We start from the raw sequence: 26,224 nt of genomic DNA on the forward strand, positions 1-26,224 counted from the left end.
TTCAGTACAACAGGGTTTGGATTCCTGATCCTGAAGAAGTTTGGAAATCTGCGGAAATAGCCAAGGACTACAGAGTTGGCGACCAAGTCCTGCGACTCCTGCTGGAGGATGGAACGGTGGGTCCTCGCTGGCTGCAGCTGCCGTGATGTTTAAGGGGTAACTGGGGTTTGTGTGGCGGGGCAGATGGTCCCCGTGGGAACAGCCAGGGGAGGGCACATGAGGGGCCCCTGACACGGCCAGCTGGTGCTCTAGACGCACTCGTGTTTGGACCACTCCTCCTTCTCTCCCCACCTCCTGTCCCCACCACGCGCTGACCAGCTGAAGGCAAGAAGTGCCCTACCTCAGCTGGGCCTCTCCCTGTACGAGATGCAGTGGACAGGCCTGTGCCTTGTGCTGCATTTCTGGGGATTCAGCCTCCTTGGGAGAATGCCGAAAGGTGATTGGCTACTTCGGTTCCCCAGGTCTCAGCACAGAGACTGGGCAAAGATGAGAAACTCAGAGGGTAGTGTGGGCCCCAGGCACCACTGGTGGAGAGCAACACCAAGATGGGAAGAGGAAGAGAAATGGAGGAAGAGAAGGAAAACAGGGAGAGGGAGGGACGAGAGGGAACAGAGGGAGAGCACATCAGGCTGTGCATAGATAGAAACATGTAAGAACTGGGACCTCCAGAAGGGACCGTGGCAGGGCGATTAGGGGAATGATGAGAGATGGGACAAGAGGACAGGACTGCCTGGGTTTGCATGACATTATGAGGGGCCTCTGTCACTGCTGGAATTTTGTTGCCTAGAACACAAAGCAGCTAGGCCTGATGCATTGCAGATACACTGCAGATCGCCTCATAAGCAAAACTAGGTAAAAGTATTCCTCGTGGTGGCACATGCCCAGTGGGCAGAAACACACCTTCCCAAAGGTTGAACGGCAAGATCAGCAGTCGTTCCCATGGTGGAGTGTGTTGCCAAGGAGTTCCTCTCAAAGGCTGGTTATGTCTTTTGATTAACAGCTTCTGCAGATTTCGTCTTTGCTTTCATTATCCATCATGTCATCCTCTCCCTCCCCTGGTGCTGATGACATCCCACTGGATCCACAGCTCTGGGGGCCTTTCCTCCTCAGAGTCAATTATCTGGATATGGAGCTGGACCGAGGATTCCTGATCTGACTGGATGCCAGGGTTGGCCTGGGGAATATCACAGGAATGTTAAAATGCTGGAATTTCCAAAGCATGCAGATGGCCTCTGTAGAGACAGGACACCCTGTCCGTAAAAGCATCCCGGATTTGGGAATGGTTTCTTGTGATGATACTGGAAGGAAGACGAACACAGAGGTTAAGGGCACATCCTCAAGAATCAGAATATCTGGATTCAAATCCTGCCACAGCTACTCGCTAGTCTGTGACAAAGAGCCCCTTGGTCTCCTCTTATGTGAAATGGAGTTAATATCAGCACAGGAAGGTTGCTGAAGGTCAAACGAGATGACCCAGTGCACGTGTGCAAATGCAAGAGAGAGCACGAGAGGACGCTGTGTCCCTATTCAGCCTCTCCCTTCCCACCTGAAACTCCTTGCATGCCTGTTGAGCACCCTCTGTGCACAGGCAAGGTTCTGACCAGGGGTCAAGTGGCCCCAGTAGAAAAATCTCAGACAGCAGCTGCGGCAGCGGTGTGCTGCTTCAGTGACATCAGCAGGGCTTCAGGTGGCGGCGTTCCAGGCCCTGAGCCAGCTGCCTAGAGGAGGTGGGGAGGCAGGTGAGATGGCCGGCAGCCAGACTGCTCTGAACTTGACCATCTGTCTATACCGTGAAGGACAAAGCCTGCTTTGTGCTGGAAAATGGCAGCTCTGCCTCCCGCTGCCAGTCTGAGGTTCTTCATGTTCTCTCCCTGCCCCCAGACTGTCTGTCCTGTTTGTCTTTCTCTTTCCCTCTGTTGCGCGCGCGCGCACACACACACACACACACACACACACACACTTGGGTTGAACTGAAAAGGAGGCTGTTGATTAATTAACTGTTGATTTTTATTTATTTTATCTAACAGAGGACTTCATTCACAATATTTAATGGACTATGAATCTACGTACTTTTTTAAAACCTGGGAAGAGGCTGTTAATTTAAAACAGGTCACAGAAAAACTCAACAGTGTGTAGATGAGGAATATTCTGCCTGGGGCAGGTCCACAAATCTAATCGCATTGACAATGGAACAGGCAGCCGCTGTGAGGGGCCACATCCATGGACGTTCCTGGTTGGCCAGACCTGCTCTCCTTGCACCAGACAGACCGAGCTCCCCGCAAACCAAGCCCATCAGCGTTGATGGGAGGCAGCGCAGTGCGGGCTCCAGAGTCGGCCAGACCCAGATGCGCTCTGGGGCCTTGGACAAGGAGTTTAGCCTTTCTGAACCTGTCTCCTTAACTGTCCATTAGGGTAGCTGTGCTCCCCTTGGAGGGCAGTTTTGAGGATTAAATGCTACAGCCAGTGCCGAGGGTCTGGCATAGGGTCTGCACAGTGGGCACTTGCTAAGGGGCAGCTGAGCCACCTTGAGCTGGCCCAGTATCGAAAGGAAGGCAGCCTGGAAAGGTGGGAGTGAAACAGGCTTTGCCGGGTGACCTTGTTCAAGTCACTTCCCCAGGCTGCGACGTGAAAGTGGAGGGAAGTGGAACAGAAGGCCGCTGGTGCTCCGACACTAGGAAGACCGAGTTGTCTGTGGTGTGGACGCCGCAAGGCACACTCGCCTGGCCTTCACTCTGCTCAGGCAGCTACTGCCCCAACACTAGGTCAAGTCCCGCAGAAGAGAGGCCAGCCTGGGCGTTATGGGGCCCAGGCTGAGGACGATGGGCAGAAGCAGCCCTGAGGGGAGCCACGAGCCCCCGGCACACGGGTGGCCTCTTCCAGAGAGACCAGCACCCCCACAGGCCCCTTCAGACGCTTCTCATCATGAAGCACGTCAGCTTCCAACACAAGTTTGGCAGCCTCAGAGCTGCGAGCGATCCAAGGGGGCCCTGTCATTTTTCTAGCAGCAGAATTATGTTTTCAAACCCAAACTTCCATGGCCCCTGACATTGAAACCACACACCCATGGGGCACCCGACCTCATGCAGTGTCTTCACAGATGAGAGAAGAGAGGCCCAGCGAGGGCGAGTGACTCGTCCTGGGGCACACAGCTAACACCCGAGTCCCCTGGCTCCCGCTTTCGAGAAGCCAGTGGTGAAGACAATTTTCTCATTGCTCTACGCAAGTTTGGTTCTCAGAGTGTCTGGGATCACTCTGAGGGAGGGAGATAGGAGAGACCGTGCGCCAGCAGAAACACCAAACATCTTTCATGTTACCTTTGCAGGAGCTGGCCTACTCCATCGACCCCGAGCGTCTGCCTCCGCTCCGCAACCCGGACATCCTCGTGGGCGAGAATGACCTCACGGCCCTCAGCTACCTGCACGAGCCCGCCGTGCTCCACAACCTCCGAGTGCGCTTTGCAGAGTCCAAACTCATTTACACCTACAGTGGTGAGGAGAGTGTCTTGGGGAGCGGGGAAGGTGCTGAGACTGGGCGCTTGCTGTCTGGGACATCCTGATGATATATTTCATGTTACATTTATCCTAGAAATGTTGACTTTTGTCAAAACGTGTAAGCACGCTTAAACATTTGCTCAAGCATGTATTTAAAAGGTGCAGATGCTGGATCTTAGCGAGTTAGTTATAAGGAGAGTGTCTAAGTGGGGAGAGTCTTCAATGAGAGGTAAGATTGAACTACCAAGAAAAATACACGTGGAGCAAGCTTGGGTTTGAGTTTCTTGTTGGATTTGACAAATCTGGGGCAACGATATTGTCATTGTATTTGTGTTGAGGACTGCCTCAGCATTATGGCATTCTCAGCTGTTATCTCATCAAACCCTCTCAGAGTAGCCCAGACACGCAGGTGGCGTCGGAGAACTGAGTCAGGGCACCAAGTGACCTGCCCGAAGCCACACAGAAGGTTTAGCAAGTGGCAGAGCTGGGCTTTGTCAAAAAGCACCTGGAGACATGGCTGACAGTAAGGACCCCATTTCTGCATCTAACACCTTTTCTCAGGCATCATTTTGGTGGCCATGAACCCTTACAAGCAGTTGCCGATATACGGAGATGCCATCATCCACGCCTACAGCGGGCAGAACATGGGCGACATGGACCCGCACATCTTCGCCGTGGCGGAAGAGGCATACAAGCAGATGGCCAGGTAGCCTCCTGCCAGGCGGGGCTTCCTCTTGCTCTCCTAATGCTCCTGCGTTGGCTAGGTCCTCACCGTGGGGGGAACATCTGGCTTGGTTTCTTTAAATGTGACCGTCACGCCAGAGAGGGCACGTGGTACAGCAGACTGCCTGTACCAAGTAGCAAATAACTCTAAATGTGTAATTTGCCCATTTAAACTGAGTTCCCTGGGTTTTGTTCCTTCTGGGCAGTTAAAAGTTGGTCCTGCTAATCCAGGGTGGAGGAGTATTGATTCATTGTCCACTGTGAGATGTTTAAACTCCCTTACCCATCCCGGGCAGCAGACTCTAATTGCAGATAAGCACAGGTTTCAGCTGTCAAATTGGGGCTTTATCCTAAGTTTGCCACTTGTTTTTTGTATGGCCCCGTGGAATTCTTGTTTTGCTAGCCAGCATTTATCAAAAGCCTCCTGTGCACCAGTCACCGTGCACACATCCCTGCACATCACTCTGGGGGCTCTCGGTAGCCAGGGATGAAGAAGCCCGGGCGGTGAACGGAATCGAGAGTCGCCTGCCCAGGTCACCCGGCCGGGAAAAGGCTGGGATTTGCACTCAGATCTTTTGATACCACGTGTAATTTCTTTTTCCCATAACCATCCTCTTTTGGCCTCAGTGACCTCATCTGTGATGTGTGAAGAATAAAAACACCACCTTATTTTTGTAGATCCTTTTACAGTTTGCAAGAGAACGTTCACGGCCAGTAGTCTGTGGCCCTCCAACACCCCAGGGAGGTCAGCCGAGCTACCCTCATCACCCTCAGTTCACAGAGAGACCTGGGCCTGCTCATGACTCACCACAGCGCCTGATCTCCCTCAGCTTGGAGTCCTCATCTGTGAGCCAGGTGCTCAGTGAGCTCCCATTCCAAGCACCGTTGCTTGTAATCAGGAAAAAATAATGGTGGCTTAAACAAGGTGGAGGTGTGTGTTTCCCTGCTGCAGAGGAGTCTGCTGGGCAGGCCAGGGCTAGCACGGCACCTCTACCAAACCATCGGGACCCGTGCCTGGCAGCTGCCCTGCACCTGGGGTGGATCTCTCATCCTCAGGGCCAAGCTGATACTTAGCTCTTTCCTCTGTAAGCTAGGTGACCCAGGGGAAGATTGTGCCCCTCCCAGTTCAGGAGACTTTCCAGAAGCTTCACTTGTGATCACAACTCATTGGCCAAAACCTACTCACATGGCCATGCCTAGCCCCAAGGCAGGCTGGGATATGTACTTTTTTCATATGGGCAGCACTGTGCCCACTAAAAATTGGGGCACAGTCCCTAGGAAGAAAGGGGAGAATGCATGTTGGATAGAGATTTACCAGTTAATAACCAAATGCCTTGGTTTCTGCCGCAACCAGTTTCCTTCCAGCCCTGAAACACCCTTGAGTCTAGGATTTACCCTGCTGCTTCTCAGAGCTAGAGGCTCAGAGCTCGAGGGCCAGGGCTGCTCCTGGGCATCCGCAGTGTAGGCTGCTTGGAGCTGCAGGGCTGAGCCAGGTTCGAGCTTGAAAAGCCAGTTTCCCCCAGAAGTCTGTCTGTCTAACTGGAGTAGTAGCACGAATATAACATGGGCTCATGTGGGACTTGCTGAGGCTCGACTGGGGTCCAGAGAGCCCAGCATTAATAACCCCAGCCCCGTTCTACCTGGCTGAGGGACACTGGGGGCGATGTTCACCTCAGAGTCTTAGCTTCCTCTTTTGAACTCAGAGCTCCGTCTCTCACGTCCTGTCCAGCCCTCACAGGGGAGGCTGTGTGTTCTGATCCCTGGCTGTCACTTTACCTCTCGAGGTCACTGTTGTACTCATCTGTAAAATGGACATAAGTGGTATAGGGTCTTTGTGAGGCTTAACTGAGGCTCATTTCACTCCCTGTGAAGTGTTCATGGAGCCCCTGACACATCAGCCATGCTAGATCCATAAAACGACTTTATAATAAGGGTCTACCATCGTAATCTTGTGACAGGAAGTTTGATGCATTTTTTAAGATCTCTAAATTATGTAACAGAGCATTTTGGCTTGCAGAACACTTAGGCTCCCAAGCCTAATAGTTTTGAATAATTGCTCGCCAAATAATGTCTTTTAAATGCTTTCATTCCATATACGTAAGTGGGAATGTGCAGAGAGGAGCTAACATCGGCTTGAGACTGCTTTCACTAGAATTCTGTTCGCAACAACGCCCAGTGGCTGGCCTCTGGGGACCTGGATTTCAGGAAGGTTCTCACCATTTCCTAATTGATAAGAGTGGCTCAATGTCCCGAAGCCTAAACTGCTTGTGTAAACAGTGTGGTTCATGCCCCGAGCATCTGCCTTCCCCTGGGCGTCTGGAACTTTGGTGCCTGTGAGGGGTGGCTACGTGGGCAGCCCTGGTGAAAACTCTGAGCACCGGGTCTCTAGTGAGCTTCCCAGGAAGACGTTTCCCACGTGATGTCGTAGTTCACTGCGGGAAGATTTAAGTGTGTCCCTTGTGACTCCACCGGGAGAGCACTCCTGGCCGTTTACGCCCAGCTTCCTCTGGACATGACCCCATGTGCCCTTTCCCTCTGCCGAGTTACTTTGTATCCTTGTGGTGTAAGAAGTCTTATCCCTCCATGACTGCGACTGAATGCTAAGTCCTGTGAGTCCTAGTGGACCACTGAACCTGGGATAGGCCTCGGGGACCCTCAACCTGGAGACGGAGCAGGAAACAAAGACTGTGTGTTCAGTGTGCTCACGTGGGAAAAAGACAAGGAGGAAATTCCCGGGGATGTTAGAGTAATGAAACAACGTTTCCCTCTCTGCTTGTCTGCATTTCTCTTAACGAGTAGCTGTTGCCTCTTTAATAGGAAGAAATGAACATTTTAAAAATTCTTTCATTTGTTGGCTTCAGAAACAATAAAAATCAGTCAATAATTGTCAGCGGGGAGTCAGGTGCTGGAAAGACGGTGTCTGCTCGCTATGCCATGAGGTACTTCGCCACCGTCAGCAAGTCGGGCAGCAACGCCCACGTGGAGGAAAAGGTTCTGGCGTCTAACCCCATCACTGAGGTGTGTCCCGGGGTGGGGTGGGGGTGGGCTTGGAGGTGGGGCGTGGGCTGATGGAGAGGAGTGCTGGTTTGTGTCTGTGTTGTCTTGACGAACCACAGCTCCCACCCTTTCAAGATGCAAGTGAGGGTCGGACCTGAAGGAGGCGGGGCAGAGATTGCTGCCTCTGAGGTTCTCCTCCTCTGCCTGGTGGGCTAGGAGCGCTGCCATCAGGTCTCAGGAGCGCCCGGTGTCCCAGAGGAGAGTTCCTCAACCACAGACACCGGCGCACTGAGGCCAAGGGAGCTCTGCAGCCAGCGGGCACCCGCATTCCTGAGCCGATGCTTAAATATTCCGGAACTTTATTGTGTGCAACTATTAAACCTATGGTAGTTTGAAATCAGACATGCTGGGAGTATCCACACCTTAAAAATTGGCAAATACCACATGTTGAGGCTATTCCTCCTCCCCTCCAACAGATTCATCCATTCAACCTGGGTGGTCAGAGGTGTGGGTGGGGCCAGCCATGACAGCGCCCAGGGGCAAGCACACAGCCCTCTCAGAAGAAGGGACCTGATGTGGATTTATTTGGAAATACAGCAAGTAATCAAGAACATTAGCTTTCTAGACCTTTCTCTGTTTTCTCCTCAACGACTGTTTATCAGACCATTTTGTTTAAGTCACTGTACCAGATACTATGGGACATAATGGGAAAGAATAAGGCCCAGCCCCCCCCCCCCCCCAGTTTTAAGACTCTTGTAACATAAGCATATTTTAAAGTTAAATAGAAATATAAATCACAGTCCAGGATAGTAATAGAAGAGTCAAGAAGCAGCGCTCAGTTAAATGCCCGATGGGTAATTTTGTGTGGATATTTGGTCAGGGTTGGCCTTGCCCGTCAGCCTATGAGCTCCCTGAAGACAGGACTGTCCGCTTGGTTCACCTGTGCCTGCCTGCAGGCAGGCGGGGGCCCCCTAAATATATGTCATAGTAAAGGGTGGTGGCAGGATGCACAGTACATGTGCATAAAGGGCACTTCAAGACGAAGGGTGCCAGGAGGGGACATGGGCAGGACGGATGGAATTCAAGAATAGAAGTAACAAAGCTAAAGTCACACTCAGAGTGTAAGGGCGATGGCAGAAGGCAGTTGTTTGGGTGAATGGAAATTTTGAATAGGGAGGGCTAAGGATAGAAATAAGTGTTGACTGCAGGATGTGGACTTGTAATTGAGCATTTACAATATGGGGCATGGATGAGTTGAGGCACTTTATGTTATTTTCCTCCTGATTCTGTAAGAGGCTCATTTTTCCCATATTACAGAGTGAGATGAAATAGCGTTTCTAGCATCACCCAGATAGTAAACAAGGACCCAGGGCCCTAAAACATCAGAACCTGTGCTCTTTTTGGTTCTGCCTGGTGTCGTCTCCCCGCAAGACTGAGGAGAGCCTTGAATGGCAGCCAGCGGGGGCGCTGTGCTCCCTGTAAGCCCAGGGCCACTTTCCCGTACCCCAAACCTCCCTCTGCAGGTCAGACCACCCCCCAACACACAGGACTGGATTCCACTAAGCGGCCCCAGTGGCGCTGACGCACAGACCTTTTTCATGGGGCTGTGTTGAGAGAGCCCTGTGTTTGCAGGCCGTCGGGAACGCCAAGACCACGCGCAACGACAACAGCAGCCGGTTCGGGAAATACACAGAGATCAGCTTTGATGAGAGACACCAGATTATCGGAGCCAACATGAGGACTTACCTGCTGGAGAAGTCCAGAGTTGTCTTTCAGGCAAGGGCGGAAATACGAAGTCTCCTGTCTCCCAACTTTTTAAGTGTCGTTCCCATCCATACACTCGTTAGACACCTACATGGTTCCGTGACTTGAATAGATTTCTATCTTTCATTTGCAGTTTGGTTTATTTTTCTGTTTCTTAAAAAAATCAATTGAAAGTTATTTTAAATTATTTGGGTAACATTGGTTAATCCCATTCTACAACTTTCAGGTGTACAGTGTTATAACATGGCATCTGTGTACTATATTGCATGCTCATTACCTGAAGTCTAGCCTCCTGTCACCACGTATGTGCCATCTGCATCCTCCCCCGACCCGCTTTCTACCTCTCTGTCATCCATATGTGTGCGTCTGTGTTTCTGTTTACTTGGATGTTTCTTCGTTGCTTTTTGTTCTATATCCCGTGTATGATTGAAATCACGTTGTTCTTATCCTTTTCCATCAGACTTATTTTACTCACTATACTCTGAGGATCCATTCATGCTGTTGCAAATGGCAACATTTCATCCTTTTTTATAGCGGAGTAGTATCCCATTGTGTACATGTACTATATATTCTGTTTCTAAAGTGTATTGTACTGATTATGCCATTACAGTTGTCCCATATTTTTCCCTTTTGCCCCCCTCCATCTGGTACACCCATTCCCTCTGGCAGTACTCCTCCCCCTTAGTTCATGTCCATGGGTCGTACACATAAGTTTTTTGGCTTCTCCATTTCCTATACTGTTACTAACCTACCCCTGTCTATTTCATACCTACCAATTATGCTACTTATTCCCTGTATTTTTCCCCCCAATCTTCCCCTGCCCCATCTCTGCTGATAACCCTCCATGTGATGTCCATTTCTGTGATTCTGTTCCTGTTCTAGGTGTTTGCTTTGTTTTTATTTTTATTTTTTAGGTTCAGTTGTTGATAGTTGTGAGTTTGTTGTCATTTTACTGTTCATAGTTTTGATCCTCTTTTTCTCAGATATGTCCCTTTAACATTTCATATAATAAGGGGCTGGTGATGATGAGCTCCTTTAACTTGACCTTATCTGGGAAGCACTTTCTCTGCCCTTCTGTTCTAAACAATAGCTTTGCTGGGTAGAGCAATCTTGGATCAGGTCCTTCCTTTTCAGCACTTTGTGTACTTCTTTCCAGCCCCTTCTTGCCTGATAGGTTTCTTTTTTAAAATGAGTTGACAGTCTTATGAGAACTCCTTTGTAGGCAACTCTCTGCTTTTCTCTTGCTGCTTTTAAGAGTCTTTCCTTATCTTTGATCTTGAGTAATGTAATTATGATGTGCCTTGGTGTGTGCTTCCTTGGGTCCAACTTGTTTAGGACTCTGTGCTTCCCGGACATGCATGTCTATTTCTTTTACCAAATTGGGGAAGTTTTCTTTCATTATTTTTTCAAATAAGTTTTCAATTTCTTGCTATTGTTCTTCTCCTTCTGGCACCCCTATGATTCGATTGTTGGTACACTTAAAGTTGTTCCAGAGGTGCCCAAGCCTCTCCTCCTTTTTTCAAATTCTTGTTTCTTTCTGTTCTTGTTGACTGTTTATTTCTGCCTTTTGTTCCAAATCACTGATTTTAATCCCGGCTTCCTCCCCTTCACTGTTGGTTCCCTGTACATGTTTCTTTATTTCATGTTGCACAGCCTTCATTTCTTTCTTTATTTTGTGGCCGTACTCAATCATTTCTCTGAGCATCCCGATTACCAGTGTGTTGAACTCTGCAGGTGGTAGGTTGGCTGTCTCCTTGTTGTCTCGCTCTTTTTTCTGGAGTTTTGATCATTTCTTTCATTTGGGCCATGTTTCTCCTCTATTTGGCAGCCTCCCTTTGTGTCTGTGTATTAGGTAGAGCTGCTCTGACTTCCCATGTTGGTGCACCTGTTATTTTTATTTATTATTTTTTTTAGAGAGAGAGAGAGGGTAAGGGAAGGAGAAAGGGAGAGAAACATCAATGTGAGGTTGCCTCTCGTGCTCCCACCACTGGGCACCTGGCCCACAACCCAGGTACGTGCCCCTACTGGGAATCAAACCAGCGACCCTTTGATTCACTGGCTGGCACAAAATCCACTGAAGCCACACCAGCCGAGCCAGGGCAGGGCAAGGCAGCCCACTGTGCAGCTTTGTGGCACTGTTTGGGGGGAGGGGTCAGGGAGGGAACAATGCTATTTGCTCCAGACACTTTCAGTCATTTCCCTCACTTCCCATATGTGACTGGCACCTGTTTAGCTGTGCCCCGGTGCTCATTCCCCAAGTGGATGGGCTTGTGTGTGTTCTAGGACCTTGTGGGTCCTTTAAACAGACTTTCCTGAGAGACTGGCAGTTTCTTCTGCCACCCCAAGCCCCCTGGTTTTTACAGGCAGAGCCTATGAGGCTTTATTTTCCTGGCACTTGAACCCTAGGCTGTGCAGTCTGGCCTGGGGCTGGGATTGCTCGGTCCCCAGTTGTCCCTCCCACTTCTTATCTGACGCATGTGAATGTGGGACCACCCACTCACCACCGCCTCGCATCCTCTGCACCCCGGCTGCCCATCTCTGCCCTTCCTGTCTGTCCAGATGAATGTTTCTTCAACTCCATGGTCATTGGGCTTCCATACAATTCAATTTTCTAGAAGTTCTGGTTGTCTTTTTGTTTTTAGATTGGTTGTTATCCTTCTTATTGTCCGAGGAGGCAAAGCGTGTCTGCCTGTGCCTCCTTCATGGCCGGAGTTCCTGTGCACTACGTATTCTTTATCCAGTCTTCCACTGAGGACACCTAGGCTGTGTCTATGTCTTAGCTATTGTAAATGATGCTATAATGACCACGAGGGTATGTGTCTTTTCTTCAATTACAATTTACATGCAATATTACTGTGTATTCATTTCAGGTATACAGCATCATACACTTTACAAAATGATCCCCCCAAATTTCCAGTACCTGCTTGACACCATCTTACAATATGCTTGCATATAGCTCTACTAATAAAGTATTTTCAAATTTTGGGGGTAGACGCTCAGGAAGAGGGATTGCTGGGTTATACAGTAGCTCTATTTTTAATTTTTGGAGGAAACCCCACACTGACAAAAAGTGATGGGTAGATGCAGTATCAGTGGAGTTGTATGTTCTAGAGAAAAGATTATGACTTTTAATTTGGGCCCTTAAAAATCATTAGGGTTTAAAAATCAGATTTATTTTTCTAGAACACGAAGACTGTTTGAAACAGGCAAAACTGTTAGACTGGCTTTTCTACAGAGAGGTTGGGATTAGAACCAGTGAGGGGAATTGAAGAGAAAGGCTCTGCTTTCAGTGACATGGAGGGACCCCCAGGAGGGGCGCATCAGGAAGCCTTGTCTTGTGCCAGGTTTCTTAAAAAGTTCAGTGAGTGCAAACTTCACGATTTCTATTTCATAGAATGTTCTCATTTAACGGCATTTTCTCTGGGGTCGTTCTCTGCAGACCACCGTGGGCCACTGGCCGCCCCTGGGGAGGAAGGGCCTGCCTGTGAGAGCTGGCAGAGGGCAGCGGGCGGGTCACAGCGGGACTGACCACAGCAGTGGCCCCGAGGGCCCAGATGTCAGTCCAGATCAGCCATCATAACCATCTGGTAGAAACTTCACAATTTCACTCACAAAGGGTTGGTGTAATTTTGGGGCTTGTGTTTCTTTCACAGTCAGAAAACGAACGAAATTACCACATTTTCTATCAGCTTTGTGCATCAGCGCAACAGTCGGAATTTAAACATCTTAAATTGGGTACGTGGTGGATGGTATGTAGAAGAGTCTTTTACTTAGGGCTTTAAATTTCTTCTTCATTCAGTAACATCACTTAAGAAATATACCCTACCCTAAGATGTAAGATCCTTGGGTTTGGGGGTAGAACTGGTGCCTCTTAGGAGCTAGATGAGGGTTGGTGGGTGGGCTGGGTCCAGTGGGGGGAGCCCTTCAATCCCAGGGCTCTTGGCAAAGGTCACGGGTGACTGCGGCCATGCAGCTGGAACCTCTTGGGCGCGGCCTGCTCACAACCAGCACTCACTGCCCTGAGTCCTCCGACTTTTTCATCTGAGGTCCTTGCATGGATGGTCATTTTTCTAATATGTACGCCGTATTTTCTTTCTGAGGCAGAGCACCTCGATCATAATTTAAGCTTCCTTGATGACTCAAGGTCACTATCATATGTAGTCATAATGAAGTCACGTGGAGATAATATCTTTGCTTTATGTGCTAAACAGAATGTGAACAGTGGACATGAAAGAGCTTTCTGAAAGGTGCACTACTATTCAAATATTAGATGTCCATGAGGTCATTACCTTGTTTGTGCTGATGGCTTTATGAGGGTGTACATACATCAAAGCTCACCAAAGCGTACATCTGAAATGTGCGTAGTTCATCGTACACTTAATACACCCCACTAACAAATGTCTATGGCACAGACATTTGTAAGAAATTTGACACAGAAAGCTGTATGACAAAATGGTTAGGTGTTGGACCGAAAACTGCGAGATCTGGGGTCAGGCCTGCGTTTAAATCCTCGTCCTGCCATCAGGGCGGGAGCGGGACCTTGTGGAAGTCACCTCCCTCTCCTGGGCCTCAGCTTCCGAGCCTGTAACGTGGAATCGGAGGAATCAACGGGACGGTGTGTGTCGAGTGCTCAGTACAGCTTGTTAAGAACTTCCCTTTGGACAAACATGGACGTCCGAGTGTTTGTGTTACAGACACAGCAGCCTGACTTTTGATTTCAGGGAGCGCGGAAGAATTTAATTACACGAGCACAGGAGGCAGCACCGCCATCGAGGGTGTCAACGACCGAGCCGACATGGTGGAGACCCAGAAGACCTTCTCACTGTTGGGTGAGTGCGGACGCCCCACCCACGGCATGGCCATTTCCTTTTTAAACACATTTTTTTATTTTAAAAAAGGCAAGGCTACAAAGCGTGCATGTATTCTGAAGAATCCTAATAAATCCTAATTTTAGAATGAGCCAAACAGAACATAGGTAGGGGCCAAGTGATTAAGTCTGTGCCATTTCCTAAAAAGATCCAGCCCTCAGCCTCACTGGGTTGCTGGGACAGCCTGGGCTGGAAGCCCTGCAGACACTCCCAAGCTCTTCTGGGCTGACTAGAGGGAAGCCTTGTGAAAGCCAAGGTCGCACTCAGTTCCGAAGTGTGATGTGACCCCATACAGCCTTCGTGGGTGCCCCGATGACGATACAGTAGTGCGCAATGATGGGAGCTTCGTTAGGTGTCACCCTAAGCAGCTTATTACCCTTATTAACTCGTTTCGGCCTTACAACCTCCCAAGGAGGTAGACGCTAGTACTTCCTGCATTTCACAACAGGGAAACTGAGGCACAGAGGCGGAAAGTGATTGACTCAAGGTTACATGGCGAGTATGCAGGGAACTGGAATTGGACTCAGGGTCTTAAGACATCCATTTTTTAATTTATTTTAAATTTTTACATTCAGTATTATTTCGAATTAGTTTCAGGTGTACAGCACAGTGGTTAGACAATCACATGCTTTACACAATGTTCCCCCTGGTATTCCAGTGCCCACCTGGCACTGTGCGCAGGTATTACTACAGTGTTGACTGCGTGCCCTGTGCTGAACTTCACCTCCCCGTGACTGTTCTGTAACTACCAGTCTGTGCTTCTCAGTCTCTTCACCTCTTCACTCAGTCCCCCAGTTCTCCCCTCTGGCAGCCTGTTCTCTGTGTCTGTGAGTCTGTTAAAACATCTCTTCTCTCTTTTTTTTCCTCACCCAAGGACATTTTTCATTGCTTTTACAGAGACACAAAGGGAGGGAGAAAGAGAGGAAGAGAAACTCTGACTGAGAGAGCAACCCTTTCGTACATGGCCCAACCAGGGACCTAACCCACATCCTAGGCATGTGCCCTGACCAGGAATCGAACGTGTGACCTTCCAGTCTTAGCATTTATTATTATCTCTTGTGATTCTGGGTGGACTGGGCTCAGCTAGGCACTTCCCAAGTGGGGACTCTCACAAGATGGGGCCAGGGGCCGGGTCCTCTGAATGCCCCCTCTTTCATGTGGGCCGGGAGGGCGTCTCCCTGTCTCTCCACGTGGATTCCCTCACTGCGAGCTGGTCTCACGGTCATGGACTGCACGTGTATGGCCGCCTCCTCCGAGAGCCAGTTCTAACGTGCTCAAGTAGACTCTGCAGCCTCCCCGTGTGAGCAGAACAGCCTCAGAAATAAGGCAGCCTCACTGCTGCCATGTGCTGACAACCAAAAGCAAGCCAAACCGGCAGCTCAGACTCAGGACTCATGGGAGGGAACCATGCAGGGCGTGAATGCCGGGATGGGTGTCCTGGGCCATGCGTGGCGCGGCCACTCAGTAGCCGTCAGGGATGCTGTGAGGAAGAAGAAATTGTGTCTAAAGTGGTTTGTAAACTGTGCCGTGCCATACCAGAGATCAGTACACTTTTAATGAAAACACTACCACGCTGCATGAATTACTAAAAATGTTCTAGACCAAAGGTCAACAGACTGAAGCCTGTTTTTGAAAATAAAAATTTTATTGTGACAGGGACACACTCGCTGGTGTAAGTGTGGCCTGTGGCTGTTCTCACACTATGGGGGCACCGTTGCCTGACCATGACATCACCTACACCGCCTGCAAAGCCTCGCAAGAAAACGTGCTGCCCCCTGCCCTAGGGGTGCAGCGAGAATAGGTGATGTGTTCTTCAGGGTTTCCTTGCAATACGGGAAAAGACGTGTGGCGTCCGTGATGCCATCTAGGTTCACCCAGAATGTCCGAGCACCATGGCCCAATGCCGGGCACAGGAGCAGTTTGATTCGCCTCTGAAGGCCCATGTGCTGTTGTGGAGTGGATTCCTGTGAGGCACCAGGGAGGCTCACTGTGACCTTGAGATTGCCATCACCCCGTGAGCCCCACAGCGATGACGTCGTGCTGTGAGTCGATTTCCTGGTCTCCAAACCTGTGCCGTCCAACACAGTAGGCACCAGCCACAGGCACTTGAATTAAGTCAAAATAGAATAAAAAACCTGTACCTTGTGTTGCACCAGGCACGGTTCAACTGCTCATAACCGCAGGTGTGGCATGGCACAGACCCAGAACATCATTCCCGAAAGTTCCATCCAACACTGTGCCTCCCAGCGAGGGGAATTCCTCCTTCATCTGCTGGTCCCATTGGCTGTGTTCTCTGAGCAGTGCCTGGGTGCTGACTGGCTTAGACGGAGACCCCTCCAGGGTGGAATGCCTAACTCGAGTCTCATACAGGCTTGCAGCACCCTTGAGCGCATCACCCTCTTTTAAAATGGGATTGCTGAATCTGTCCCTGTTGGTCGGTTCCTCCATTCCTGTGTTTTGCTATGGAAAGAGCACAGAGAATCAGGCAGGGCCAACAGCAGGGCATCTATTCTCAGCACACAAACCCGCTTCGCAGCAATGCCCAGTACACGGTCCTCTGAGCCCCTGGTAGCCCCCTGGGGCCACCAGGACACTCCACGCCAGACACACTGGGGGAAGTGGGACGGCTTCACAGGCTCCACAGGTCTCTTCACATACTGTAGCAGTCCCTGCTCAGATACGACATACCCAGCAGGACCCTGGGCACGTTTCCTAGCCCTTCCATGCCTTGGTGCCCCTCTGTGCAAGGGGAGCGGTACTAGGACCTATTCATGTGGTTGTCAGCATTAGAGAGGTGACACAGGGAGACAGTGGGGTGTCTCAGCTGTGACACAGAGGTGACACAGCTGGGACAGTGCCTGGCAGGCAGGAGTCCCCTCACATTCCCTTCCCACTCTGCCCCTGAGGTTCCTGGGCCAACCACAGTTATCCCTGAGGACACAGAAGGCGATGCATCGTGACCCAAAGCCCCTTTCCCTTGTTCTCTGCTGAGCTCACTGAATCCGTCCTCTGATCCCTGCCTGGCCCATCAGATCTCTGAGAGAAAGAACACCCGGGAACGGTCAGAGGTAGCCAGGACTCGGGCTCCAGGGACCTGACCATTGTGTTTCTCGTTGAAATCTAACTCGGGCCGGCAGTGTTTTTGCATGACTTTTTCTCACTAACGGTAACCACTGACCTGAGGCCTTACATTCTTTCTTTCCCATCATGGCTTTGGAGTTGTTTCTCGTATGTGGGCTCTGGAAGGCATGGGGTCATGACGTGACTTAGCTGTGGATCCATGAGGAGTGGCAGAACCGAGACCCCTAACTTCACATTTGTAGTTGCTTTTCCTGGTCACTAACCTGTCATTCATCACCGTGGCAGCCTGGAAGTTCATTTCCGGCAGGGGATCTGTCCTTCCAAGGGACGCGTTAGCTCCAAACAGAAAGGCAGCAAATGCTGAGACCCAGTTTGAGCTGGGTCTCAGACCCCCCACTACAAGGGGCAGTGGGAGTTGTCTGTATGTTTTTGGTTTTGCCACTTTGATTTTGTTTAATCTTTGAAGTAGAGAAGACTCCCTAGGTTTTGACATTATTTAAGAACATGACCTAGTTGCTGTTGAAATATGACAGGCGCCCTCATATAGCAGCAGTGGGGGCCGTAGGGGCCGCGGCAGCTCTTACTCAGCGTTTAGGGCCTGCTGCTTCCTGCTTGGAGGGAGTGGGGGCCGTCGTAGGTCTGTATTCCAGCTGCTGTCTGGTGCAGCCCAAGGAACATGGAACCCGCCCCCCAACCCCGGCGAGCCTGCCGCACCTGCCCGAGTGCACCCCAGGCTCCGTGACTCACCGCAGGGTCATTACCACCGCCTGGCACTCACCCCCAGCCACCCCGCTCCTGCGCTGGGCTCCTGGCCCAGCAAAGTGCTGCTCATAACTGGCAGGCTCTCCGCTGAGATTTCTGGGAGTCAGACACCAAGTCCTTCCTAGTAGCTGGTCTGGTTTTTTGCTCCAGGAAACGTATTAATCTCCTCATGATGACCAAATCTGTTATGCAGTCATGATGTGTGTCTGCCCACATCAGTCGGGGTTCCAGCGGGAAGCATGGGGATAAAAGGAAGAGGGTTCGTTTATGAAGGGAGCGACCATAACAATGTGGATGGGGCCAGGGGTCCCCACTACGAGGGGCAGTGGGGACCTGGGCACCAGAGCGGAGCTGCCAGCCGCTCTTTCCCGGTCAGCACAGGGCATTCCCGGGGCCCAGAAGGAGGCTGGGAAAGTCAGTGCCAGATCAGGAGAGAGTCAGCATCGGAGTCAGCCTGAGGCAGTGATGCAGGAAAAGAGCCGGGGTGACCAGCCCCTCTCTCCTCCTGCCCTCTGACCTCCTGCCTCAGCCCTCACTGGTCGAACCCAAACAGAGGCCCAAGTTCATGAGAGCCCATTGCCTTGGTCCAGACATGCCAGCCCCCTGGGACAGAGAATGGGGTACAGAGCTGGGGGGCAAGTGAAGTCCATCAAGCACCCCACCAGAAAAGGAATTCAGGGAGCTATGAACAAAAAAGAAAACACACATTTAAAAGAAAGCAAGTATATCACAGAATAAATGAGCAATGATTCTCTCATGAACATGGCATGAAATGGTTACCTGGATAATAATCTTTGGGTTGAACTTCCTGGTGGCCACGGCAAAAAGGGAAATGCCACAGCTTATGGAGCTCACGTTGGGCATCTGCACGGGCCACACTGGAAAGAACAGTGAGCCGGGTTCTCCCTGGGGTCCACTTCATGTCCCCTCTCCCAGCTCTTGGCACGATCTTAAAGAAATTGGTGTGTTATCTTTCTGGTGATTAAGCAAGAGAAGAAATGCAGTATTCCTAATCTGGTAAAATTTTTGCTTTCAGGTTTCAAGGAGGATTTCCAGATGGATGTTTTCAAGACCCTGGCAGCCATCCTCCACCTGGGCAACGTGCAGATCACAGCGGTGGGCAGCGAGCGGTCCACAGTTAGTGTAAGAGGCTTGCTTGTCTCACCGTCAGTAGGACATCTCAGGATTCCCCTGCTTCTGCATTTTAGTACCAGGCACTTCAGGCCACCTGGGGAGACCAACTTAACAGGAAAAAGAAAGCAAGGGTTCCCAGGAGTTGCCTTCAGAGTAAAGCTTCCTCCTCTTCTCCCCCTTGCAGCTGAAGAGGAAGGGGAAATGCATTTTCTATGTGTTTTTCTATTAGTCAACAAATTTTACTGAGCACCTACTATGTGCCAGACACTGTGGTAGACTCTGAAAAAACAGCAGTGAATAACACGAAACGAGATGCCCCTCATGGTGCCCTGGTGTAGCTCAGTGGATTGAGTGCGGGTGAACCAAAGGATCACGGTTTGATTCCCAGTCAGGGCACATGCCTGGGTTGCAGGCCAGTCCCAGCAGGGGACACACAGAGGCAACCATACATGGATATTTTTCTCCCTCTCTCCTTCTCTTCCCCTCTAAAGATAAATAAATAAAATCTTTAAAAATGTTTAAAAAAAGGGTGCCCCTCATGGGGCTTATGATCTGCGGAGGAGAGAAGACACAGCAAACAAACGGTCACAGGCTCCTCACAGGCTCCGGCAGCTGGTGGTGGCTGTCCCAAAGGAAAGGGCAGAGGAGGGGGTAGACAGGTGCTTTCGCACTGGGCATTCAGGGAAATCTGAGCACCGGACACAAAAGCCTCCTGTGGCCTAATCCTCGTCCTTCCTTCCTGATGCGGTGGCAGTGAGCAGGGCCTGGAGACAGGGACTGAGTTGTGCCGGTGTCTGGGGGGGGGGGACATCTGAGGAGCAGAGCGCAGCAAGTGCGAAGGCCCTCAGTCAGGCAGGAGGTGTAATTTGAGAAATAGCAAAAGTGTCAGGACATCCAAAGAGGAGTGAGTGAGAGGAGGGGTGGCAAGCCAGGCCAGGAAGTGAGGGGTGGGGGCGAGAGGTTATTGGGGCCTGAGGGACTCCCCCTGCCTCCTGACACTCACCTGAATCAAGCACCAGTGGGGCCGACTTCCTCTCTGGAAATGTAGTACTGTGTAAGTTTTGTGACAGATTTGTTTTGTTGAAGAGACACAAGGTGGGTTTATGTGTGTGTCTTCTGTGACAAATATTATGAGTGATTCTTGGTAGGGGTATGCATTTAGTTATTCTCATCAGTATCCACGTGAAGAAGGATAGAAGACATACTAAAAATCATTTCTACGAATGCCGATGGCCGTGGCATCCTGCCAAGGGCGAGGGGCCAGTTCAGCGCCACTGTGGCCCCTCCTGCTACACTCCCAGCCTGACTGTGTTTCATGAGGCTGGTCATTCTCACGCCCTCATCTGCCACAGGCCGAGCCGCGAGGCTGGGGGGTGAGGGGTCCCGGCTGGCTGGGCCGGTGCTGGTTCAGGAGGCTGGGCGGCCCTGACGGAGCTTGTGTTTATTTTCAAAGGGGGATGACAGTCACCTGCAGGTGTTCTGTGAGCTCCTGGGCCTGGACAGCGGCAAAGTTGCTCAGTGGCTGTGCAATCGCAAAATCATCACGACCTCTGAGACGGTGGTGAAGCCCATGACCAGGCCCCAGGCTGTCAACGCCAGGGACGCGCTGGCCAAGAAGATCTATGCGCACCTGTTCGACTTCCTCGTGGAGAGAATTAACCACGCGTTGCGGTTTTCAGGCAAGCAGCACACTTTTATTGGTGTTTTGGACATTTATGGGTAAGACTCTCTTCAGTGAGCCTATCTTTCCTCGTTTGACTGTGAATGCCTGTTGTGTTCAGATCGTTTTCTGTGGGTTTCCTCTTTGTGTCCCACAAGATCAGGAGGACGGTGTCGCAGCTTTTGCATGTGTGGGTGTCACGCACAGTCTCCCGGGCTGCAGTTGCCTTACTTACTGTGTTAAATAGACGTGCAGTCAGTGAGGGCTGCATCCGGAGCTCGCCGGCTGCCAGCCACCGTGCTGGGCGCCTCCATGCGCTCTCTCACTTGCTCCTTGAACAATGCTCTCCCTGTCTGGGAGACGACGCAGCCGAGGCTTAAAAGGCTCAGCAACGTTCGCTGTTGCTCGGCTGCTGGGAGGACCAGTGCTGGGTGAGGCTGCCGCCCACCTCTGTCTCCTGACAGAGACCCTGTGAATCAGTGTCACAGGGGATGACAGTCCCAGAGGCCCTGCACCTCACCCCCGGCTCACGGGCTGGAGGAGGACCCAAACCTTGGCCTCTTCGCAGCCCACCCCCTCACACCTAAACCCTCATCCTTTCCTGGGTAACGAGGGTCTTACATTCACCTCAGCCCTCCCCCAGGAGTCCCTACATTGGAGTTTTGTTCCTCGTCCTTCCCTTTGCCCCATCCTGTTTTCAAACTCCTGGCTCAGACTCACACTAAAGTGCTCATGGAAGAGGCAGAGGAGCGCCCAAGGCTTGGCCAGCGTGGAAGTGGGCTCGGAGGAGGCCGTGGCCCCCGGCCTTCCACACCCACACCCCCCTCCCAGCACCAATCCAGGTGTCTCCGCGGGAGAAGGGGCAGATCGCCCCATGGAAGGCATCAGAACTTTCTGCCCAGATCAGGGCGTGGGCAGTCCCCCAGGCCTGTGAACAGCAGCTCGACCCCCTCCCCATGCAGAGGGGAGGGCTGGGCTCCTGGCCTCCCCACCTTCTGGGGAGGGGGCGGAGGGGCCACAGTGAACCCAGGTAAAGAGGGTGCCTCAAGGGAGTTACTTTGTTTAATTTAAATCCTAAATTAATACATGTGACTACCAATTAACAGTATATGTCAACAGCTATAAAATAACTGATACATTACTGGGAATGCCTAGTAAATTATTTACCTTTCCCTGTTCTAAAAAAAAAGGTATGTGAACAGCCAGTAATAATTTAAGTAGACTTGTAAGAAGAACTAGTTCTGCTTCACAGTAGTCTCTTTGTGGTAGAAATAGGTAATTGTTGTATTCTTTCATGCACTATTTCACTCACTATTCTTTCATGCATTTTTTAATTGTCTTAAAAATAGACCTTTGTTTTGAGGGTATATTATTTCATTCATCCAACAAGATGTATGTGCCAGGCTCCCTGCTGGGTGTGACCAGTAGGCAGCAGAGACGCACGGCCCCTGCCCTTTGGGACTTCGATTTCAGTGGAGTGGGCGGTGGGTAATTAGACGAGGGTGACTCCTTCGAAGGGGTGGCGCGTGGAGGTGAAGTGGGAGGGGAGGAGAGGGGGGCAGCCGAGTGCCGGGAGCCGTAAGAGAGGAGAATGGCTGGTAGGCAAGAGTCACATCCCGGGATTTGAACTTTTGGGCTAAGCGTACAAACCTGAATCAGGGATAATTATAAATTCACAAGAACTTCTTAGAGTATGTGTTAAATTTTAATTTTGAAATTAAATTGCTCTTCTCTTCAAACATGGCAAAAGTAACATGTCTGTGACCACCCACGAGTCAACGGTACCCCTCCAAAACACGAGCACCCCTTTTTAAGGAACAACGTAAATGCTTTCATATGGCTCATGTCTGGATTAACTCTATTCCTTGTGCACCCTGGGACTTTTGAGGGAGCTGAGCTCCTTTTAGCTTGGAAATCAGGCAGCCTCAAATGAAGAGTCACCTTACTGAAAACATTTAAAGGCGAGGTCATGGACTCTGAGGTCTCCGTGGGAACCACATGAGGGCCTGTGGTACCCCAGCCAGTGGGTGTTCATTTCCTCCGGCCCTGGAGTTGTGGAGGCCCGCGGCCGGGGGCTCAGGTCACCAGGTGTGAGTGTGCAGCCTGTGGGTTGTGTGACCCTGAGACAGTCACAGAGCGTCTGTAGCTCAGTCTCCGCGTCTGTAACACGGAGCCCTTGTTGCGGGGTTGTTACAAAGAGCACATGGGAGAAATGGTGAAGACATCTTTTGGGGGGGAGGGGTTATTTGTGGCTTTATTTCTCCATATTCTCAGTGAAATATAAGGACTTTAAAAATAGTTCTTAGAATTAGCCTTTACTGTGTACCTCTGGGTGAAGACACCTTAACCATAAGCATTGTTCAAATGTGAAGTGTCGTCATAGGTAATGTGCTTCTGGCATTTTAAGTCATAGACTCTGGTCTTCCCATGGGTTTTGAACTTTAGCTCTGGGGAAGGTGGGAAGAGGGCAGGAAAATAATCACTGGTGCTTGACATTCCGCCCCTGCTCTAGAAAGCCCTGCCCGTGGCCTTGGCTGTGGGCCACGGAGCACAGAGAGCGTCTTTGACTCTCCCCCAGGCCCAGCCCTGGCCTGTCTGCAGTGTCCCGCCTCTGGACCCACTGGCGTGGGTGTGGAGTGGGGCCGTCGGGGCTGCGGAGTCACCTTGGAGCTGTGTAGAAGAAAGTCGAGGCCCTTACCCTGCCCAGGAAGTCCAAACTGAGCCAAGCTGGCTCAGTCAGTGACACCCCCAGGAGACCTGTGGCTGGCACTGGCAGCAACCCCTAGGGATTAGAGCAATTAAGAACCAAAGCTCTGCTGGCTGCCAGTCTCTGCGATGGTCACCGTCTCCTCTGGCCCTCACACGTGGCCGTGGGGTCACCGCAGCCCTCCACTGACGGTGTGTCAGCACCAAGTGGAGTGATGTGTATCAATGCCAATACCTAAGCCCTGGGAAAACTTCCTTCTGGCAGGAGTGTTCACCCGAACTTGGTGCCTGCGTTTTGCTCAGCCACAACATGTTTTCCATAATTCACCTGAAAAGTCCAGATTTCTGGCTTCTCTTGAGAATCAGGTGATCCAATATCCTGAGCACATTAATCCGTGGCCGCAGTGGCTGGAGCTGAGTCGCAGCTGCCCCGTGAACAATCCTGTTCGCCACGGCCCCACACAGCTGATGGTCAACTGCTTTCTCCAGCCTGTGCCCTGTTTCTGTCACCTGCCCTCTTCAGCCCTCGAACATGAACTCCAGGGCAGCTCCGGAGAAGCCACTGAGAGTCTGCAAATGGGGGCAGGGTCCCTCTGTCTTGGGCCTGACGGGGTCTGCTGGGCTATAGGCATCAAGTAACCTTGCCGTCTTCTTCCAAGGACCGTGAGAGCACCCCGGGGAGGCATAACTGTGCTGCCGCTCCCTTCAGCAGGCAACGAGGAGGGAGCCCAAGAGCACTGCTTTTTTACCAAAAGCACGGGTGTGGGAGGCAGGCAGGCTCACAGCAGCCTGACGCCAGCTGTGTGACCTTAGGCAAGTTTCCTAACCTCTAGAGTCTTATTTCCTCACCTATCAAGTGATGGTAATGACTCGCTGTCAGTGCCACTGTGCAAACGGAATGATACATGCTACTTACTGTGCAGGCCATTTAAACACCTGCCTCAGGGTAGGTGTTTTGTACGTACTAGGTTCCTTCTGAGCAACCTGATTTATAAACCGACTGCCAAGCTTTCAGGTATATTTAACACTTTCAGAAAACATAGCAAACGTTTAAGCTATGACCTTTGTCCAAAAATACTGACCAATGAATATATGTGTCCGCCCAGTTACATTTTAACTTGTTTAAACTGTATTTCAGTTTTGAAACCTTTGATGTGAACAGCTTCGAACAGTTCTGCATCAATTATGCTAATGAAAAGCTGCAACAGCAGTTTAATCTGGTAGGTGACTTTCCTGCCCTAAAACTCAGTTCTCAGCCCTCTGTGCTCAGGAAGGTGGAAAGAGGCGCAATCAGGCTTCTTACCCTTCGAATTCTGGTTAGTCCAGGAGCCGCCTGCTGCCTCACTGCGCCACCTTATGGCCATATCTTGGAATCACACCCTCCCACCCTCCTATTTTATTTTTTTGGAGCCATCTGCCGACTTTTCAGTTCCAGTAGTTCCTCATCTGTCATTCTTGGATTCAGACTCCCTTATTTGCCAGAACAAATGATTTCGTTTCCTGAAGGCTCCATGTCCTTGTGAGACTCGGTATTTGTGCACCTGCTGCTGTGTCTGCTGTAACCCACCTGCTCTTCCTGTCCTTTTCCCTCCCCTTCACCTTTACCTAGTGAACTCTCCCACTTGCCTTTTGAAATTCAGCTTCTCCTACATGCTCCGAAGAAAAGAAGTATGATGCCATGGAGAGCATGGGCTTTAAAATATATATAATTGAATATGCTATTACAGTTGTCCCAATTTCCCCCCCACCTTAGTTCATGTCCATGGGTCATATGTAGAAGGTCTTTTGCTTTTCCATTTCCTATGCTATTCTTAACCTCCCCCCATCTATTTTGTGCCTACCAGTTATGCTTCTTATTCCCTGTACCTTTCCCCCCATTCTTCTCTCCACCTCCCAGCTGATAACCCTTGAAATGACCTCCACTTCTGTGATTTCGTTCCTGTTCTGGTTGCTTGCTTACTTTACTTAGATTCAGTTGTTGATAGTTGTGCACTTGTTGCCCTTTTAATGTTCATAGTTTTTATCTTCTTCTTTTTCTTAGATAAGTCCCTTTAACATTTTATATAAGAATGGCTTGTTGCTGATGAACTCCTTTAATACTACCTTGTCTGGGAAGCACTTTATCTGCCCTTTTATTCAAAATGACAGCTTTGCTGGGTAGAGTAATCTAGGTTGTAGGTCCTTGCTTTCCATCACTTTTCACTTTGAATACTTCTTGCCAGTCCCTTCGTACGCACAAAGTTTCTTTTGAGAAAGACACCCCCGAAGACAGCACATCAGAGGCTGCAGTTCCGTTTTCCTCCTGCTCTTCCTCCTCTTCCACTTTCTCCTATTTCCTTTTTTAATTTTGTTTTTGAGTCCTCTGTCAATGTGGAAAGCCTCCTGGGGGGGGGGTAATACCTTAAAAGGTCGGCACAAAAGCCCTAGTGAGGGCTGGCTCCTATCTCCTGCCTCATGTGTCTGGCTGCTGCTGAAGCCCTGCATCTGGTGGCCTTGGGGAGCTCACCAGCGGTGGACCTGCCACCTACCTTCCCCTGTGGCCTCCTGCTCTCCGCGCTCCTTTGTGTCCACCACCTTGGACCCAGTGTCCTAGTGTTTGTCCTCACTTGTGGCTGTTGGCCAACTTCCTCCCCCAGAGTCCCGCGTGCCCCCTCCTGAGTGTCCAGCCACAGCAGAACTGAGCCCTGACTGGCTTCTCTGCCTCCGGTCCTGCCCTCAGAGACATCAGCCCAACCCCCCCCCCCAAGCCTGGCTCTCCTTCCAGGTATCATCGTGATTCTCCCTTACTCGTCCCCTCCCCTTCCTGGGCCCTCACTGCCCTAGGAAAAGGCTCCAGCACCATAATTCTCTAGGGCAAGCGAGGGTCTTGTGTGCCCCCACCCTTCTGTCTTACTGTGCGTTCCCACCGCCTCTTCACTGCTGCGCTCTTTCTCTGGCCGGTGCAAGCACCCTCTGGTTCTCGGCCACCTATATGCATTTGTGCTGCACCCACCGGATTCTCCGGGGGGAGGCTCTCTCCCCACTGCCCCAGCCCCTCC

The 26,224-nt window shown here is 50.8% G+C and overlaps 1 protein-coding gene across 1 annotated transcript in view; it reads left to right on the forward strand.

The window, feature by feature from the left end:
• The window catches only part of MYO5C (myosin VC), an 87,793-nt gene that overhangs the window by 11,881 nt on the left and 49,688 nt on the right, over window positions 1–26,224 (forward strand). The window contains exons 2-11 of the mRNA XM_037143050.2: window positions 6–116; window positions 3,323–3,488; window positions 4,053–4,197; window positions 7,076–7,232; window positions 8,844–8,987; window positions 12,629–12,710; window positions 13,697–13,804; window positions 18,723–18,829; window positions 20,274–20,539; window positions 24,325–24,406. Of these exons, the coding sequence (XP_036998945.2) occupies window positions 6–116; window positions 3,323–3,488; window positions 4,053–4,197; window positions 7,076–7,232; window positions 8,844–8,987; window positions 12,629–12,710; window positions 13,697–13,804; window positions 18,723–18,829; window positions 20,274–20,539; window positions 24,325–24,406 (1,368 nt within the window). The remainder of the gene's footprint in view (window positions 1–5; window positions 117–3,322; window positions 3,489–4,052; window positions 4,198–7,075; window positions 7,233–8,843; window positions 8,988–12,628; window positions 12,711–13,696; window positions 13,805–18,722; window positions 18,830–20,273; window positions 20,540–24,324; window positions 24,407–26,224) is intronic.

This window comes from Artibeus jamaicensis, unplaced genomic scaffold, assembly GCF_021234435.1.
Source record: "Artibeus jamaicensis isolate MK-2021 breed Jamaican fruit bat unplaced genomic scaffold, CSHL_Jam_final contig_548, whole genome shotgun sequence".
In the NCBI taxonomy this organism is placed as follows: domain Eukaryota; kingdom Metazoa; phylum Chordata; class Mammalia; order Chiroptera; family Phyllostomidae; genus Artibeus; species Artibeus jamaicensis.